Genomic DNA, 20,371 nt, shown 5'->3' with positions numbered 1-20,371 from the left:
ACGAAAGATACAAGGATAACGAACGCGAATACACATCGCGTTCACGAAGATAAAAAATAGATACTACAAATTAAAAAAAATCCAAGTGCCAATAGAACATAAAAAACTTGAAAATAATATTAAGCGATAAAGTTGTATATTCGACACTTCGTACTCTTTAGACATAAAAAATTAAATTCTATTTAACTATTTATTTAATCATTCGCACTGAATATTAATCAACTACGTAACTATAAAATTTCGTAGTGGACTATAGCGATCAAACATATTTCTATTTAAGATTTCATACAAATTGTACATGTTGTTACAAACTGCAAAGAGAAAACGTATGACATGTTATTATGGAGCGGAAAGGCCATCGTGTGTGCATTCCGGCACGTCATTTCAGAGCAAGTAGTTAAGTACTGCTTTTCTCATCTTGCTTCAAACTATATTGTTCAATCTTGTGTTTCTGGCACATAGACTTTTTTAATTCGCAGCATTTCATTAGAAACTGCACTTTTCTCACGTATATATCGCAATCAAACTGACAAATTAGCATCGATATTCCCTAACAAATTCGATGAGATCGTCGTCGATTACAATTACACGCGAGTGCATCACCCGGAACTGGATGGTGATCTCTCGTCCCACGTAAAAGATCCTGTTACCTTTTTATTTTCCCGTCCCGGAAAGAGAAGCACGATAAATAATTATCACAGTCTGAACTATATGTCTAATTCCTACTTGCGCCCTACTTGCGGTACACAGCTTATACACGCTAATCTACACAACACACGACCGCACTTATATACTTCAATATCTCCAAAATATTCAGTTCGTCGCTATATACGAGACTCGTACATATGTATATGTATATATGTATAAATATACAGGTGTTCTAGACGTCGCGCGTTTTCTCTCGACTGCAGATACTGACGACTATGATAAGCGTAATATCATTTCAACACTTTTTTTCGTGTTATAAGGCTATTTAAAAATTAAATAATTTTTTATTATAAATGAGATAAAAAAGATTTATAAATTAAATCTTCACTTTCGTCTAAATTAGATATACAAATTCTCAATTTAAGATATACTAATCAATATTAAAAATAAAAAAATAATTTTTTATTAAAAGAAGAAAGAAGACAAGATCGACAATGATTCTAAATCCACTGCAATGCAGAAAACGCGCGCGCGTATACATAAAAAAAATGCAACACTACACGCGAGCGAACTGGGCTTGTTTTTCGCGTCCGCAGAATGTACAGTCGAGGATAAATTATTTACAAGCGACATTTGGGTCCTTTAATAGGCGGGGTCCACCGTACTAGACGAGGTTCAATCGAATTTTTTTTCTTCAACTGCAATTTTCCTTTCCTTTATACAAAAAGAAGAAATGCATCTCTTACTGGTCTGATAATAAAATAGTACCTTGAGGCGGAGACTCGACGCGCAGATCAATTCTCAAATGGAGACATCTTTCACCGCGAGTTTCTTGTTGCACATCAGAATTCGCATTCTTTTCTTTTTCATTCTTTTCATTTTTCTTTTTTTTAATGCACCAATATGGTGTACGGTTTAGACACACTCAGGCTCTAATACCTAGCCGAGTTTACCCGTTTTTATCGGATGACCAATCATCCGCATTCCTCCCGAAAACTAAAGTGGTCATTCGCCCTTTATTATTACGAAAGTCTCTTAGTACTGTCCTGATTTTTATCTCAAACCAAGAACATACGTTAGTTAGTACGCGAACGTACATGTTTTAAAACGCAATTACAATCGCAATCGCGTCGTTCACTTAAAAGTGCTTCCTAAGAGGCCGGCTATCAATTCGTTCAAGTGTCAGAATCCAAAATCGGATTGAATAAAAACCTACGAATACCGAGCCAACATCAGGGTGATTGCGAGTTAAGTTAATCGCAAGTCGCTACGCACATTTAGTTTAAACACACAATTCTAAAAATGTGTCCCGTTTCAGTCACTTTCACTATTCGCAAAAATGCGTCACTCGCAAGACGCTCAGCGGCACCTTTTATCACGCTTATCGATACGCATCATCAACAACCATCGAAATTACACAAACGAACAGTTGTCTTAACGCACGCATGCGTTCGCTTTTCTCACGCTCACGGTTCTCTCTTGTGCTCGCTTCGTTGGGTCCCGCGGGTCGCCTTACTGTCAGGGTCTGACGAGAGGCTTACCTCCGTAGGGCGCGGGATACTGTCCGGTCAACAGGGGATAGCCCAAGCCCACGTGAGTGTGATGATGCGTGTGCACGTGTCGCTGCGGCGGCGGTGACCTATTGTCCTTGCCAAGATTACCGCCGCTGGCATCCACTGCACCTTGCTGCTGCTGACTACCTGGCTGACCCTGCTGCTTGCCGGACGGTTGTTGACCCTGACCCGGCGGAGGGCCCGGGCCCGCGACCGACGTAGGTGGACCACTGGGAGGTCGGGCGGGTGTCGGACCTGCTGAAGACGGACTGGCAGACGCCGCGGACGTTTTAGGCGTCGGTGACTTGAGCGCGCGATCTTGCAGCTCGTGTATCTTGTGCGCTGAATAATACTGATTAGCGTGATGTTGTAGCAGATCGAGCGCCTTACCGCCGGGCGGTCGACTGAGATCTTCTGGTGCATGATACCTGGGTAGTTGATGAAGGTAGGGGTTACTTGAATAAGGGCCAGGCACGAGCATAGGACCAAGGCCGCGATAGACCGGATGACCCGGATCGAACGGCAACGCGCCGTAATGTTGCGGACTTGTCATGTAACCGTGATGGATATAAGTAGTGAACTGCGAGGTAGGTGGTGGCGGCGGTCCCTGAGTCTCCATCGTTGGTTTTACGCCTTCCTGCTTGCTCTTGGAATCCTCGTTCTTGCCGAGATCCTGTGGTTTCTCTTGCTTCAGCTGGTGTTTCGGGCTAGGTGGCGGCGCCTTCGCCTGTTGGCTCTGCTTATTCGATTCCTCTTTTCTTCTTTGCTCACCCGGGTATAGATAATACCTCCTATCGTCCTGAACTGGTCCCGGAGGAGGCGGCGGTGGTGCCGCTCGTTGACTCTGCGAACCGTGATAGACGTGATACGGACTCATTTGACTCTTCATCTCGATACTCTCTTTAAGTATTTGATGGTTCTCATGTTGTTTGTCTTTTAAGCTCGGTTGCGACTGCGGTTCCTGCTTAATCTTGACCTTCTGCTCATGCGGCTCCTGATCCTGCGATTGCTGACTCTGCTGCTGCTGTTGTTGTTGCTGCTGCTGCTGCTGCGAAACTGGTTGTGGCGGTTGGTAAGGATAACCCGGCGGTATATAACCGCCATAAGCACCATAATAGTGCGGCTGCTGTTGCGGTTGTGGCACCGGCTGACTCAGCTCCTTCTTCTCCTTCTCCGACACGACACTTTGTAAACTCGCCATCGAAGGCATCTGCGGTATATTGAGCGGTTTGATCTCCTGCTTGGGCGTAAGATCGCTCGGCTTCTGGTCCACCACCTGCTTGTTATCCGGTACGTTAGGTACCAAATAAGGCGGCTGACCGTAGTACGGATACATACTGAAGTGGGCAGGCAAATGCGCCGGTGCCGTGGCCTTGTTGTCCTTCTCTTGACTCTGCTTGGATTTGTCCGCCGGTTCGGCCTCGAGCACTGGCGCCGCGTCGTCCGATATATCCGAGTAGGCTGGACTCTGTACATCGTCGCGCGCCGAATCGACAATCGGCGCTTCAAGCGGCGATGGATGCGGGCTGCCACCAGGCGACTTTCGCGATTTCTTCTTGTAGCTCTGCGGCTTGGAAACACGCGCGTCGGTGCTCGTCTTGCTTTTGTCTTGTTCTGGCATCAGCGCCGCCGTAGGCTTTACCTTGAACTGTGGCATCTTTGCCGCGTGCAACGGGTACTGCTGCAGATGCGACTGTACGCCTTGACCCGGATGACCCGGCGGTAGCGGTGCCGTTTGTAGACCCGCCGCCTGCTGCGATACCTGACTCGCTAGATTCAGACCCGGATGCTGACTGGCTATACTCTGTAGACTGGCCTGTTGCTGCTGCTGCAACCCGGACGCCTGTACAACATGAGCCTGCGCGGGTTGACCCAGCTGAGCCGACAGAGGATGCGACACCTGTAATTGATGCGCCGGAGGTAATTGCTGTTGAACCGACGACTGCATTTGCTGTTGTTGCTGCTGACTCCCAACGCCGGACTGCAACTGTTGTTGCGGTGGTTGACCGACCTGCTGCAACGTTTGCTGCGCCTGTTGCAGAAGTGCATTCTGCGATTGATGCGACTGCTGCATCTGAGACGGCTGCGGCGGTTGCGGTATGTTGAGGGGCTGGGGAATATTCGTGCTCGGATGCGGTGAAGGCACAGGCCTGGGAGATTGACTGGGATGCGGGCTAGGGCTCTGGGGCGGATTCGACGTTCCTAACGACGACTGACTCTGCTGCTGCTGCTGCTGCTGCTGTTGCACCGACTGTTGTTGCACTCTCGAGGAGGGTGCCGTGGAAGTAGGCGCTGGCAGATCGTCCTGACCGAACCTCAACACGCCGGGTTTCACGATATTTTTATCCGCGAGCACGGGCGTGGGTGGTTCTATGCTGGGTGATGGCACCCTCGGTGGCGGAGGCGGCGTTTCCGGTGGCAATCCTGTTGCCGGTGGACTCGTCGCTCTCACCGGCGTACCACCCTCGGGTTTGTCCGCCGGCGACTTCACCGGCGTAGCTGGACTCGGCGCCTCGATGTTGCTCTCGTCGTTCTCCGACATGCTTGTTATACCCTCCTTGGTGTCGTCGTCATCGGCAGAGCCGTGCGCGTGGCTCTGATGATACTTGAGTCCGTTGATGTGTTTATACTTTTTACTGCAGTTCGGCTCGGGGCATTCGAGCAAAACCGGACTGGCGGGCGGTGAACCGCTAGGCGGCGTAGGCGGTGGCACCCGTCGCTTGTTCTTGTCCTGTTCCTCTTCCGGTCCGCGTGACTTCCGCTTCGCCGCCGGGTCCGGTCGTGGTGGCACGAAGGCCGCCGGACTTGGACTGGCCGCGGGTGAACCCTGAGCGCCCCGACGACCCTTGCCGCCGTTGCGCAGTTTACTGTGCACGGAACTTCTTGTCTCCGTGAAGTTGCTCAGGTCGTTACCGGGCGTGGAGTTGGCCGCGGCGCGGCCGCGTTTACCGCGTCCCTTGGGTGTGCGAGCGTCCAGGTCGCTGGTCGGCGAGTCGCAGAAACGGGGTGGCGCCCAATCGTGACGCGTGCAATCCAGCAACGTTCCTACGTACGTTTTACCTCGCCACGTAACATTTACCACTAATACACCTGCAACAGAGAGAAAATGTTTTAAATAGTAATACTCGAAGATTATTAGAGGCGAAACTTCTTCGAGAACTTAATCATTATCTTCTGTATTCTGATAGCCTTCGGAACTATCTAATATAATATATATAACAAGCAATGTTAGATGTTATATAAATAAAAATCATAATACATTTTAAATAAAATGTTATAATACTTTAAACTCGATTAATATTTTTGACAGTTAACAGCTGATTTCTGTCAAAAAATATTAATCGCGGATCAGATACTATAATACATTATATTTACAATTTTACAACATATCATTATTTTAATATTTCCAATATATTATTTTTTAATTTAATTAGCAAATTAACGCTTTATTAATATTTTTTGACAGAAATCAGCTGATTAAAGCGTTAATTTGCTAATTATATTTTAAAATAATAATGTTATAAAAATTAAAATTATAATACATTTTAAATAATATGTTACAATACTTTAAACTCGATTAATATTTTTGACAGTTATCAGCTGATTTCTGTCAAAAAGTATTAATCACGGATAAGGTACTATAATACATTATTTACAATATATCACTATTTTAATATTTTCAATATATTATTATTTTTAAATTTAATTAGCAAATTAACGCTTTGTTAATATTTTTGACAGAAATCAGCTGATTAAAGCATTAATTTGCTAATTAAATTTTAAAATAATATGTTATAAAAATTAAAATTATAAAACAGTTTAAATAATATGTTGCAATACTTTAAACTCGATTAATATTTTTGACAGTTATCAGCTGATTTCTGTCAAAAAGTATTAATCATGGATAAGGTACTATAATATATTACAACCTATCACTATTTTAATATATATTTTTAACACATTATTACTTTAAAATTTAATTAACAAATGAACGCTTAATATTTTTTGACAGAAATCAGCTGATTAAAGCGTTAATTTGCTAATTAAATTTTAAACTAATAATATGTTATAAAAATTAAAATTATAATACATTTTAAATAATATATTGTAATTATTTTAAAATTTAATTAGCTTTAATCAGCTGATTTCTGTCAAAAAATATTAATAAAGAGTTAATTTGCTAATTAAAATAATAATATTAATCATTTTAAAATATGTTAGAAATATTAAAATAATGATATGTTGTAAATAATATGTTACAGTATCTTATCTGCGATTAATACTTTTTGACAGAAATCAGCTGATAACTCAAAAATATTGATCGAGTTTAAATAAACTTTATATTATTTCTTTTTAATATAATATTGAAGAATGGCGTGCGCGTAGCGCACGCTTGTGTTGTTCTAGTACATATATAAAATATAAAAATATAGAAACAATGAAGCGTTTTCTCTATAGAAAGAAAATCAATTATAGTGCATTTCTTGCTTGTCAATAATTAAAAAAAATAATTTTGCATGCTGCAATGCACAAAGCTCAATTTATTTTCGAAGAAGTAGTAGATTCAAAGAAGTAAATGAAGAAAAATGACAAATCTTAGACGAAGAAACATAAATATGTGTCGTTTCGCTGACGGAACAACGCGAAAGTTATGACGAAGGAAAAACCGGTCCTAAAATACGACGATTTTAACTCCTAGAGCAGTTTCATCGCGTAATAAGTTTCATGGCAACCCGGTGACGAGCTGACTCGCGCCTGTGTTGTCTCCCCTTTTCCTCTCACCATGTTCTTCGTTCCTGCACGATCAGCGTCGTTAATTGAAAATATCTCGGCCGTGCACGTGCAGGAAAACGCAGCGTCTCGCAGGTGATTCCGACGATAAATGCTGCAGGTGTTCCCAGCCGCGAAATTCTCGTCTTTCATACATAGTGTGCGGCTAAATCACTTTCGCGTTCGCGTAATAGCTAAAATCGACTCGACGTAAATCGAATCGCCTCCATGGGGTGTGTCGCACCAGATTTAAATGTCAAAGCTTTGCGGAACGTACAGAATGTATGTGAAATAAATGATGTGTTTTCTCTATCAATGAGCGAAGGAAAAAGTTTTATTTAAAAATTATTTTTTTTAGAAAGCATGTGATTTCTCTCGCACAACGCGTGAATGTGTTTTAATTGTCAAGGAGATAGAATTCTATAAGACAAAGAAAACGCGGTCTCTCTGTAAAATGACAGTGAAACAATTAAAAATTTGTGTGATAATAACGATACGATGTAGAAATAAAATTAAGTTCTTACAGTAAAGATTTGACAAATATTAGGTTTTTTCTTTTCATCGCGCGTCGTTTGAATTAATTTTTTCTTTGAGACGCGATCCACGTCTCTTAAGATGAGAGTACCGTTTAAAAATAGATACCTCCGTCGGAATGAGAATGTTCGAGGAAGATCGTTGAAACGAGCTCGTTGTTTGCATCGAAGCTTGTTTCCTCCGCGATGTGAATCGAGACCAGAAATAAGGGGGCGAAACGACGCGGCAGTCGAGGAGAAAATAAAGAGGCGGACACACAAAGAGGACAATAAAAACGGCGGAAGTTCCAAGGCGACCAAGTTCCTAAAAGCCACATAACACCGTGTTTCTATTCCATCTGTCAGACGTACGTCTCATTCTCCCTTTCTCTCTCTCTCTCTCTCTCGCGTCTCAACGAAATGAATGTCTCTCGTTTCTTCCTCTATTTTGCGGCTCTTACCCCTCATCCTTACGCCCTTTTTCTTTCCCTCCCTTGCTCGCCACGGCAGAAACCTCGGGGCATTTTGGTTGATTGAGTCGTCCCCTCGCGCGTCGACGTCATTCCCATTTACCGCAAAAGATAAACGTATGGGCGAACACTAGCATCAGGGAGGGATGATAAATCCGTGCAACTCACCCTCGTCATGCGCCTTTTCATCCCGTCTGTTTTCGAATCTCGTTTCCTCCCGCCCCACCGACCTCGCGCCACTTTCTTCCTTTTTTTCTCATGTAGACCCTGACAGCAGTCGAGTGCCGGGCAAATGACTAATTAGCCACTAACTCAGACAGGCTTCGAACATCGTCTTTACGTCGATGAACGTTTCGTTTTGAACGGTTTAAGCTCGAATAAATGTATGCTGTCAAAAAGACTTTAGCGAAGAAAAAATAAAACGACTTTCGTTCCAGTGATCTTACTAAATAATAATACGTTTCATTAATATATGAGAGAAAGGCTGAATTAATAAAAATACAAATTGTTTTAATATAAAAATTTGAAGCGTGTTAGCTTAAATAATCGCCGAATAAGTAAATAAATAATCAGATTCTATTCTTGACTGAAATTTAAATTAATTCAAAAGAGTGTACTATTTCAAATTTAATTATTAAGATACATATAAATAAAAGTAAAAGTCCATATAACATATTTGATAATATCTTGCCTCATAATTCACAGCATTTTTTAATAATGCTTAATTTTTTTAATAATGCTATATGGCATAATAGCAATTTTACAAATGAGTTTATCTTTAAATCTTACACTCGGCCTCTCGCGACCCCGGGGTTCTCTAGGTTTAATAGAATTTCTCGCGGCACAGTAAACGAATAATCACGCGGTCCGCCTCGAAGAGATTGCGGTCGCGGCAGCTGGTAGCAAAGAACACGAAGTCACATCCAGCATTATTTGCCCGTCGCCCTTTTGCGGCGAGCAGACGTCGTCGGCGATGTGTGCCACCGCCTCCTCGAGTTTCCTCTTCCTGAAAGCCGGCCAACGATAAAGGAGCTAGCTCTTTTCCGAAGCAGAAGATTTGCGGTCGTGGTAAAAGGCAACCAGGCACTGTCGGATGAAGAAGAAAAGCGCTCGCAGCTTCATCATAAAACGACGAGTTAATATTTCTCGTGAGATACTATCAAGCGCAAGGACTTCGTAATATCTCGCAATCGAATCCTCTCGAACAGCTGTCATATGAAATCACGTCCGGTGTTATTCGCCCTTCAAGCGATGACAATCGGGCACATTGCTTTAAACTCCATTCTAAAGGATATCGCTTTCAGATCGACTCGTAGAATGGAGTTCTCGCCTCGAATATTCGTCACGAAAGAGAACTTCCGAGATTCGAGCAATGTACGTGTCTCATTTATTGACGTGTCGAAAGTATATCAATATTCGAGTGTGAAAGTATCAATATTCGATTGTGATATAACATTTCACGATTTTGATGGACAAAGTTAAATTCTAGTTAAAAATCGTTGACAAACTATTATAATTTGACATATAAAAGATTTAAAAAATAACAATTCCGGAAAGTTACGCTGCTCGTAATATTTCATGTAATTGCCAAATTACAAATATGTCATTTTTTTGTTTATCTCATCGTTTTACTAGATGAACACTTTCATGTACAAAGTAATATTCAAATTTAGAATATTGAATATTTTTAAATATAAAATAATTAAAAATTTTGAGTTTTTTTAAATATATTAAAAAAAAAAATATTAGAGAGATATCTAACTATGTATGTGTGTAAATATTACGTGTGATGCGGTTGAATGATATCTCGACGATATCTCGCTCGATAGAATCCGCAAAGTGGAATGAAACGATGCAGCTGCCAAGCGAAACGTGAAATCACAGAGCAGCGTTATTTGTCCTCACCGAATGGCGGTCGCCTGTGGCGCCCAGAGAACAACATTGACCGAGATCAGTCTGGAAATAAGTGGATTTCCTTTCGACTTGAAAGCTCACAATCGCGGCGAGGAAGGTTTTTCAGCAACGAGCTGTATTCAAGAACTTTAGTGAAAAAAAGAGGATATGCGCGCGATATGTTTCAGAAATTCTCTTTAATGTTCAGCTTATTATAAAACTTTCCCCCAGTTGACAGCGATAAATATTGATATTAATTACGACATCTGATAAATATGAAATAAATATTAGATTGTTCTAATCTTTATCTATTTTATAGCAATATTATGGCATCGATCTTATCTGAATCAATTTTCGATTTAATCCATCAATTATAAATTTACTTGTCATTGTTAAAGATGTTAAAGGATAAATTAAACTTGTATGTGTAACCATCTCTTATGACAATTTCTTGTCTATCGATCTTGACAAGGAAGCAGACATTTCGAATCCGAATCTCAAAGAGCCTGAGAGGAAGCGACATCTGGTACACCAGATATATAGGAAGAGAGGCTTGTAAGAGGAGAGGGAGGAGTAAGAGAAGGAGCATAAGAAGGAGCCAGAGCAGGATTCCGTCGAGGTGAAGCGAGAGATGTTTCGAAGATCGATAACAAGCTGTATAACTCTAGCTTCCATCCACGGGAAAGAGAGACCACCCTTCCTCTCTCGCTTTCTCCCCTCGCTTCTCTCGTCCTTTCCCTTTGTACCCGCCCCGTCTCGTCGACGACAAGCATCCTTTCATCAACGTCTCTGTGATCCAACTAAACTACCCTGACATCGACAAAACCAGGTCCGATGGGAGATAGACGCCTTGACGATACACACCTTAGCTCGCGGGGATATATGTAATTGTATTGGTGGCCGTTTGTATAGCCTTCACACACAATCTCCCGTAATACCTTGCTGTATACAAGATGTTTAGAATGTGTTCATATAGGAATCAGAGTCTTTGAGTATGAATTAAATTTTTCGAGAAAGCTGAGTTTATGATTTAACATAGAAAAATATAAAAATAGAATAATTAATTTATGAAATTGGATTCCAAGATTACTTTTTTGCACACACACTAAAAAACACTAGCTTAAAAAAATATCTTGATATTTTTTTTTATTTTTAATTTTAATTTTTTGAATTTGCCAATATTGATAATAAAGGAAATAAAAATTTAAATATTTTTCTTTCGTTACAAAAATAAAACTGCATCTACAATCTCGATGCCATATGCAATAGAGGCGCATGTTACTGCGATATGAACTATCAGCAGTTTAGTACTTCTGTCGGCCGATCGACGGTCATTAGTTACACACGCACGCACGCATAATTACACATTCGCGCGTATGACATTTATTGCCGGAGATTAACCTGTTAGCTTCGCGGAATTATTAATGCGTCGCGTTTATAAAGCAGGGAGATGCAAATCGAGACCGATCGAGCGAGCGAGCGGGCGGGCGAGCGCAACCCGAAGTGCAAATACGCTCGTCATCATTTGACTTCGTTTGTTTATCCACGCGTGACTCGAGAATGCCTTTACGTAATTGCCGCGTGACTCGCGTGCACGTGAAAGAAATTGCCCGTTTTCTTAATTGCTCGCTTCCCGAGAAAATTTCTCAGGGGGTATCTTAACCTACTTATTATGAGTGGATCGATGATGGGTCTCTCGTTACGTGCAATGCAAGTTTGAAATATGAGCCCTTACAAAGTAAGAATATAAATCGACAAATGCAGTTTAAATCAATTTGCATTTGATGCAGAAGGAAAATACGGACCGAGAAACTAATATATTCTTTTCATATAGACACTTTGATCAATATACAATATACAGAATCGATTTTTCTTTAATGAAAATTTCAGACCATCTATTCTGAGTAAATAAAAAAATTAATATATAAGTTTCTAAGCTTTTAAAATATTTTATGAGAATATTATAAAATTGTATTATACATTTTTTTAAGTAGATTTTTCTTTGACTCAAGCGTCTTAAAATTTCCGGAAGTTGCTTAATTAATTAAGAATTTCTCATTATGATTTTTACACATAATAATCAACACGTGAAGAAGATAAAGGCGAGAAATCTCGAAAAAACAGAAGTAGAGAATGGACCGGATGAATTCAGTATAAAGTAAGGCGGTACGAAGACGCAGCAGCCGCGAAACCAGAACAGACGTGCTCGAGATTCCGTCACTGTTTTATTTCTTTCAACATAACACGCTGATAGAGCTCTCTGATTTTCTCTCTCCTTCTCTCGTCTTTTTCTCGTGTCTCCCCAGGAGTTGAAGAGAGCCCGACCAAAGAGTAAACTTGGAGAGAAGTAACAAGGAGATGAAAAGATATAGAAGAAGACGAAGAGAGCCGTGCGAAACGAGAAAAAAAGGTAGAGCGAATGTGAACGAGAAGGGGTAAATGGCAATGGAAGAGTTATGGGGATGAAGAAGGCAAAACGGAGAGAGGAAAGAGAATGTAACAGCAGGATATCAGTGGCGAACGACGAAAGTAATAAAACTTGAATGGATGGCAGGCTCGGACAGATTGGTCGGCCATTCAATTGGGAATTCGACGAATTTATGGACTTCTTAATCTGCCATTATGGATGGCCATTTAGGAACTCCCTCTCGTCTAGGCTTTGCCGTGTAGTTTATTCTTTCGATATCCGAGCAGAATAAGTGATTTTTACGCACGCACTTGCGAGAGAGTGTTGATGACGCGTTACTTGGATGATATTTCACATATACAGAAATATATTTCTTGTTAATAAATATTATAACTGATACGTTTACTCCATGGATCGCCTTACTATATCTTTTGTAATTAATTCTTAATTATAAAAATTTTTGTATACGCGTATCCATATTTTTCTTTATTTGAATCTCTTGTGGCGTAATTTTTTACCATAAAAATGCAAAAGATAATTGTAGAATATGTGTGTGTACGCGCGCGTTAGACACACATTATATAAAAGGTACCAAGTACCACTTTTGCATACTTGCAGGTGCTTACATTTCAAGCCCGCCGTTTATTAAGTAGATTAAACTTTACATTAGAATGTTACAAATTACACAGAGAGAACACATTTTTCCCTCTAGAGAAAACTTTGGAAGTCCATTTCTCAGTTTTGACGTGGAAGCGCTTGGTTCCTTTTATATAATGGTCGTTCATTTATCCTTGCTTCGCGAGGGAACCAACGGTGAAAAACTGCTACTCGGTTCGGCTGCTTTCGAAGGAACGATCATAAAGTAGACCTTTGGTGTCGTGAAGGGAAGGAGAGAGGGAGAAAAAGAGCACGGAATATAAAGAGGAAAGGAAAAAGATGCAGAGAGAAGGAAAGAGATAGGGAGGTACAGAGAGAAAGCAAGAGAAGGAAGAGCTCGGGGAGAGTCACGATGTAGTTTTAACCCGACGACAACCACGACCGCGGCATTACACATAATACCTGTCTGACAAGCTACCTTACCCGTGTTGTGTCAGCCGCGGAGCCGGCTATGTGCATTATGTATGTATGTGTATGTGTGTGTACGTGCTTTTGTGTGCACGGAGCTTACTGCTCGGCATGCACGAGTGTATGCGGTTGCATGTGCCTGCATTGCACGCTCGAATGTGGCTCGAGAATTCGGACTGAAACTGAAATAGTCGACTTGTTTGGGAAGATTGGCAATATATTTCGCGAATATATAGCAGTAGAATTTTGTTTCAGTTATATATCTCACGATTATACTTTCATGCATATCCGATTTATGTTATATTTTATATAGACACATTTTATATTACGTTTTATATATATTATTTTTTTTTTACACAGCTATTGTTGTGCCCGCAAACTTTATAGTCGCATAAACGAATTTGGAATCGACTTCGGAATATATATTTTGCTACGCGAGAGAGGTAATATTGGAGCATCCTGTATGTTTAAATATACACACATTTGAACTATAGAATTTATATCTATATTCATGAACACATATTATGCGCCAACAGTAACATTTTGTCACGAATGTGAACGAAATTACGACGACCGAGCGAAATTCTCGCGTGTATCCGTATAGCGTGCGGCTTTCTTTATTATTTCTGCAGATCGTCTCAGAACGTATTATGACAAAATCGTCGTTGAAGCATGCGATGATAGCATTCGAAGAAGGCTTTTCCCTCTGCGGTAAATTATCTATTAACAAAATTGGAATTAATTATACGTTCGCTCGCAATAGAATTAATTATTCCACCAGCGCGAGTCTTTCGGGTGTGTGAAGTTGGCACCCCTATGTTATGCTATCATAGTTCTGTTAAGAGTTCTGAGTTATTTAGAACCATAGGAAGAGTTCTTGATAAGTTTTAGAAATAGTTCCGGTCATTACGACGATAATGAAAATCAGTTTCAAAAAATGAGGATGCCAACTTCACATTTTTTTACACATCGAGTTCCAATAGTTCTGAGCAGAGTTTTAAGGTTCTTTTAAATAGTTATATAGTTCCTGATTATTTTTTGAAAGAGTTCTGCAATTTTTAGATAAAAAAACGTATCTTCGATATTGAAAGTATGTTTTTTTATCTCTATAAAAATTGCAAAACTCTTTCAAAAAATAATCAGGAACTATAAAACTATAAAACTATTAAACAATTTAAATTTACTCACCTCACGGTTGCTCCTTTGTTGCCCGATGCCTCCCCGGATCTCCTTCTCGTACAAGTTTCGAAACACTTGCATTCGCGTTATTTTTTTTCGTTCGCGATGCGCGGCGACGCCCGGGTTTTAGCTATCGCGATTACGATATTGGTACTTGCGACGCGATCGGATTTATACGATAATTAACCACCAAAGACGCTAATTAATACACTCGTCCTTTCGCGGACCGGCAAGAAGCGCGCGACCGAAGAAGAGCACTGGAGGTGGAGCTAGACTGGCACTGCCAGGTTCGGAACGCGCAACGATACGTCGCGCCGAGTCGTAGTGGTGGGGCATTGTAAGGGTCGCGACGTGGGAGCTCGGCAAATCACGTCGCGACTACATACCCCCACCAGGTCGTAGTGGTGCGGCATTATGGAGCTCGCGACGCAACGTACGTGCGAGGTTCAACGAATCACGTCGCGACTACATACCGCCACCACTACGACCTGGTGGGGATATGCAATCGCGACGTGATTCGCCGAGCTCCCACGTCGCGAGTCCTACAATGCCCCACCACTACGACTCGACGCGACGTATCGTTGCGCGTTCCGAACCTGGCAGTGCCAGTCTAGCTCCACCTCCAGTGCTCTTCTTCGATTCTACGTGATTAACAGTCGCGCACTTCTTGCCGGTCCGCGAAAGGACGAGTGTATTAATTAGCGTCTTTGGTGGTTAATTGTCGTATAAATTCGATCGCGTCGTATCAATATCGTAATCGCGATAGCTAAAACCCAGACGTCGCCGCGCGTCGCGAACGAAAAAAAAAAACGCGAATGCAAGTGTTTCGAAACTTGTACGAGAAGGAGGCCCGGGGAGGCATCGGGCAACAAAGGAGCAACCGTGAGGTGAGTAAATTTAAATTGTTTAATAGTTACATGGTTCCTGATTATTTTTTGAAAGAGTTTTGCTATAAAATATTTTATAGAGATAAAAAAATATACTTTCAATATCGAAGATATTTTTAAAATATCAAGTTCTGGGGAAAGACGTTAGAGTTCTGAATCGCACTCGATAAGACAAGAAAAAACGTGAAAACCGCATGGCTTTATCTATTATAGTTTCGAAGAGATTGATTTTTTTTAATTAATACACTTTTACGAAACATTTAGAAAATCACAAACTCTAACGTTTTTCACGAGAACTTGATATTTTAGAAATATCTTCAATATCGAAGATACGTTTTTTTATCTAAAAATTGCAGAACTCTTTCAAAAAATAATCGGGAACTATATAACTATTTAAAAGAATCTTAAAACTCTGCTCAAAACTATTGGAACTCGATGTGTAAAAAAATGTGAAGTGGCACCCCTATTTTTTGAAACTGATTTTCGTTATCGTAATGACCGGAACTATTTCTAAAAATTATCAAGAACTCTTCCTACGGTTCTAAATAACTCAGAACTCTTAACAGAACTAGCATAACATAGGGGTGCCAACTTTACACACCCGAATCTTTCCTAATACTTTTGTTTTAATTTCATTCTCACACATCAGTTTTATCTCACATGCGAGTCGAGCTGCAGCGCATTATTTTATCGCGGCATATTATTACATATAGGAAGTGAAAAGAAAAAAAAAACATTAAAAAATTTTCCGCGTTCAATTGAGAAGAGTATGTAAATATTTTAAGATAGGTATATTAGTATAATTATGCGTTTCAATTTTTATTATAAAATTCAATGAGAAAATTTATTTATAATTTTTAAACGTTTCATTCATTATCACTATTACGTATGAAATTTACTACGGTTCTTCTAACTTTCAACGCTAATTAGTCTGAGTCACACAACTTATTAAGGACATTTCATATTTTTCATCAGACTATAAAGTGACTTGCAGAAATATATCGATTAAAGCTTTTACACACACACAAACATGTTCTTCAATATTTAAATATTTTCCTTATTATTACAGTCTGCATACGTTCTGTACGTAATAATAATGAGTTTCGCATTAATTGCTCAAATTAGCGATTCGATTTAGCGATGTGTAAAACAACATCAAAGTTGTGTTTACGAAACGTATGCTAATGAGCATGAAAGAAAAGTTTAGATCCGAATAAATTAATCTGCATTACTTTGCAAACGCAATCATTACCACGGATTAACACTTTTTTTAAACCGTCGTCATGATCTTAATAAGCTCGCAGGCGATCCAATTATGAAATTTATCGCGTTTATTCTAATCACACTCATTATCGGTAAAACCCCAACATGACAGTGCAACATTTCGATGCGATGTTGCGGTAAACCAGTTTGATAATCAGGCGGCAAGTTATAATTCTCTCTTACGTGATGTTTTATAACGTTCTTTTTTTTTTTTTTTTTAACAAAGTGAAATGAAGCACATACCAAATATTTCTAAACGAAACTGAATACTGAATAGATAAAATACAATATATGTGTGAATAAAAAATATGAGATATATATTATGTTGTATATATAATAATTAATAATTATATGATTGCAATCGACTGAAAAAGGCGATTTCGATAAATAATGAAGTCGCGATTGCAACACACTTTTATTTATCCAACTTTTCCGCTCAATGAAGTATCGGATGGATATTTATAACCCCGAATCGTTCGAGCAGCAACAAGATCGATCGAGTGCTATTCCTATTACACCGTACTCTCCGAATGTTTACTCGGGGCAAACGATTGATTGATCATCGTTGCTAGTTATTTTCAGTCGACACGAGACGATACGATTTTTATTCGACCAATGCCACAATGACGATAGTTATTATTTATTCGAGTAATTATATATATATATAAATATATATATATATATATATATATATATATATATTTATATGATACAATCAGAACAGTTACCGCGAAAATATCGATTTCACGTTTATTATTTATTAAATCTGGATAACAGAATTTTCATTCTGAAAATCAGAATTTAAATCATAATTTATATAAAAGCGAATCAAACTTCGATGTTAAAATTGAGAAAAATTATGTATATATAATCCAAGACTATTTTATTTTTATTATCAATCGCAAAGATCTGTTCTATTAGATTTCCACTTAAATCTTCATTCACTAAAAGTGTCGATTCATTAAATTAATTATCTACATCTCCATTATTGAGTTTTTTAAATCATTTGTCTTGTTTCTGATATCTGTTATGTGAATATACATTGATCTGTTATTTTAGAGCGTACAAAAATTTTAAAAAATAAAATTCATTGAAGAATAATCCAAGCATACTTAAATTCGTCAAATATCATACTTCGGTGAGAAAATATTGAAATAGCAATTAACATAACTAGGAAATATTATTTCTCGTACTAAAACATTACTGAAGTAGTTGTTTAGTCATATACATATAGATATCAGACATCAGATAAATAATATCCTGTATTTGTTTGACAAAAGTGGTACTTGTAATCTTTTTTCAGGAAGCACTGCACAATTATCGTTCATTACTATATCACGAAGAAAATCGCAAAGTAAGCGGGGCTCGTTTCCTGCGCTCTACGTTTAAACACGCGCTAACGGTGAACATCATTTTATATTATAGCAACTCTCTAACAATGCTTAATATTACTTAATATCCCGGGAAAAACAAGTGGGCGGCAAATGCAGTGATTTTGCGTTGAACGAAGATGTGCTCGTATAGTCCCTTAGGACGCCGATTTCCATAATAATAGCACGGACTTTGTATGCGCTACCATTAGTGTTATTACTGTTATTCAGCGGATTGCAGAAATTCGATAAATCAATAAGTACCATATATGACTTTATCCGAAGAGCCCGGAGCCAATAACAAGATAAACTCGATGGAAGCAAATTTGACAAATGAATAACCGAGAATGCGGATGAATCTTTAAATGTAAATTCTTCGTATTTTACTGACATTTCAAAACGTTGACACTCAAGTCTATCATATCTTTAATAAGCTTTTAAAAATAAAACTGTCGTTAATTCAACATTCATCTAAAAAAATTTGAGAAAAACGGTCATGGATGAGATATATTCTGTCGAGATATATATATCGCCAGAAGAATTAAGAATTAATAATTAGCATCAATTACACGAGTTGCAAGAACAAAAATTGGTAAAATTTTTATTGCACAAAAAAAACCATTAACCATTATAATCGAGAAATATTATTAGAGATAATTTTAGCTTTTTAATTAAGTTATTTTAAGAGTATCAGATAGACTCAATTAAATTTTCGGATCCAACTAATTTTCACGTGAAAAGCATATCGTTCAAATTAGAAAAGAAATATGCATTTTCAATTAAATACGCATCAGTTACGTTCTAATTAGTAATTATGTGTATTAAAAAAAGAAGACCAATACAGTATTGTTAAAAATCAACATATAAAACTAATTTATCAAAATATCTTTTTGTTCCGATAAAGAAAAAAAAATCTCATTTTATCGATCAATTTTAATCTTCAATGTGATGAGAAGATTAAAAACTAAATACTTTTTTTAATTATCTTTTCTAGGATCAATGTGATTATCTAATTCTGTGCTACTAGCAGGAGTTAAAGAGAGAAGAAGGAAATCGTAGCTCTAAGATGCTGAGGCAAATGGACAAATTAAGCTGTAAAAAGATTCTTACCTCCTTCGGTCTCGTGCCAAACGATGCCCTCGAGGGTGACGGAGGTGCCGGGCTCGCAGGGCCCTAAACATTCCGGCTCGGTAATGGTCCCCACGCTGGTCCCAACGCACACGTCGGACATGTCCTACAACACAAAATGAACGACGAACGGTGAGTCACGATGTCATAGATATTATATAGAATAAATTTTAATATCTTGCTGCGCTAACATTGCGAGATGAAATAAATACGGAAATTTTTTATCATTTAAATGATATAACAATGTTGATTTAATACAAAAATATGCTACCTTATTTAATTGTTGAAAAACTAAATTGCTGCTGATAATACGCATTTATTTTCAAATATTTATTTTTAAAATATTATCAAATATTATATAGCAAAAATTACTGCTATATACATATATCGACTAACACATTTGTACGAAAGACAATGTATATTGTTTGTAATTAGATTGAGATAGTCTCGTGTATGTCCAGGGACTTGTCATTCTGACCATGAGACGATCTCGTTACGCTCAGGGACTTGCATTCTAACTACGACACGGTCTCCTAAGTCCATACGAGAATAGATTAAAAGAGATTGTATGACTGAACGATGACGATGCTAATTGCGATCCATCAGAGATCAGAGAAGAGATTTCCTTTATATTTTATACAAATTTATGAAATTATTTACATCTATACTTTCCCCCCTCTCTCCTTTAATTTTAGAATGCGATGCGTTACGCAAATTATATTTTGTCATCATTTTCAATCATCAGAACGATTAAACGTGCAATGCCGAAAAATTAATACAATTACTGAAGAATTAATAAAATCGCGAAAATATTCCACGAATTTCTATTAAAAATGTTGAACGACATTTAAAAACAATTTTATTGAGTTTTTAATTGCAATTTTACACAATTTTCTTATAAACGAATAGAATATTTTTATAACTATTTTTCTCAAACTCTCGAACAACTCGACACTGAAAAGATTGACGTAATTAATGTTTTTTTTTAAATCAATCGCTTACGCTACTTTATCATGCTTTTATTTCTTTCATGCGATCACGAAAATTATTTTCTTGAAAGGCTTAATTTAAAATAAATTTGTTTCTCAAAATTCTATCAGCGATTATAGAAGCAGAGATCGAAAACATATCTAATTTCTTTTTTATTTTAGTTATATCTTTTTTCTGTATTCTTTTTAATTTGACAGACTATATTGGGAGAAAAAAATCTTTCATTTATTAAACTT

At 38.6% G+C, this 20,371-nt stretch overlaps 1 protein-coding gene across 5 annotated transcripts in view; it reads right to left on the bottom strand.

Annotated features, from left to right (window-relative positions):
* Positions 1-20,371, bottom strand: part of LOC145934085 (uncharacterized) — a 114,043-nt gene that overhangs the window by 6,308 nt on the left and 87,364 nt on the right. For 4 of the 5 annotated variants that reach the window (XM_083034330.1, XM_083034329.1, XM_083034327.1 and 1 more), the window contains exons 4-5: positions 19,128-19,251; positions 2,190-5,291 (exon numbers count right to left, since the gene is read on the bottom strand). In XM_083034330.1, the coding sequence (XP_082890456.1) occupies positions 2,190-5,291; positions 19,128-19,251 (3,226 nt within the window). Of the gene's footprint in view, positions 1-1,416; positions 5,292-19,127; positions 19,252-20,371 lie in introns of all 5 variants that reach the window. The other variant, XR_014424987.1, reaches the window with a different exon arrangement.

This window comes from Prenolepis imparis, unplaced genomic scaffold (assembly GCF_030444845.1).
Source record: "Prenolepis imparis isolate NDT839.2.m4 unplaced genomic scaffold, iyPreImpa1.0 SCAF_3, whole genome shotgun sequence".
NCBI classification, from domain to species: domain Eukaryota; kingdom Metazoa; phylum Arthropoda; class Insecta; order Hymenoptera; family Formicidae; genus Prenolepis; species Prenolepis imparis.
This window is presented reverse-complemented; position numbering and strand designations above follow the sequence as displayed.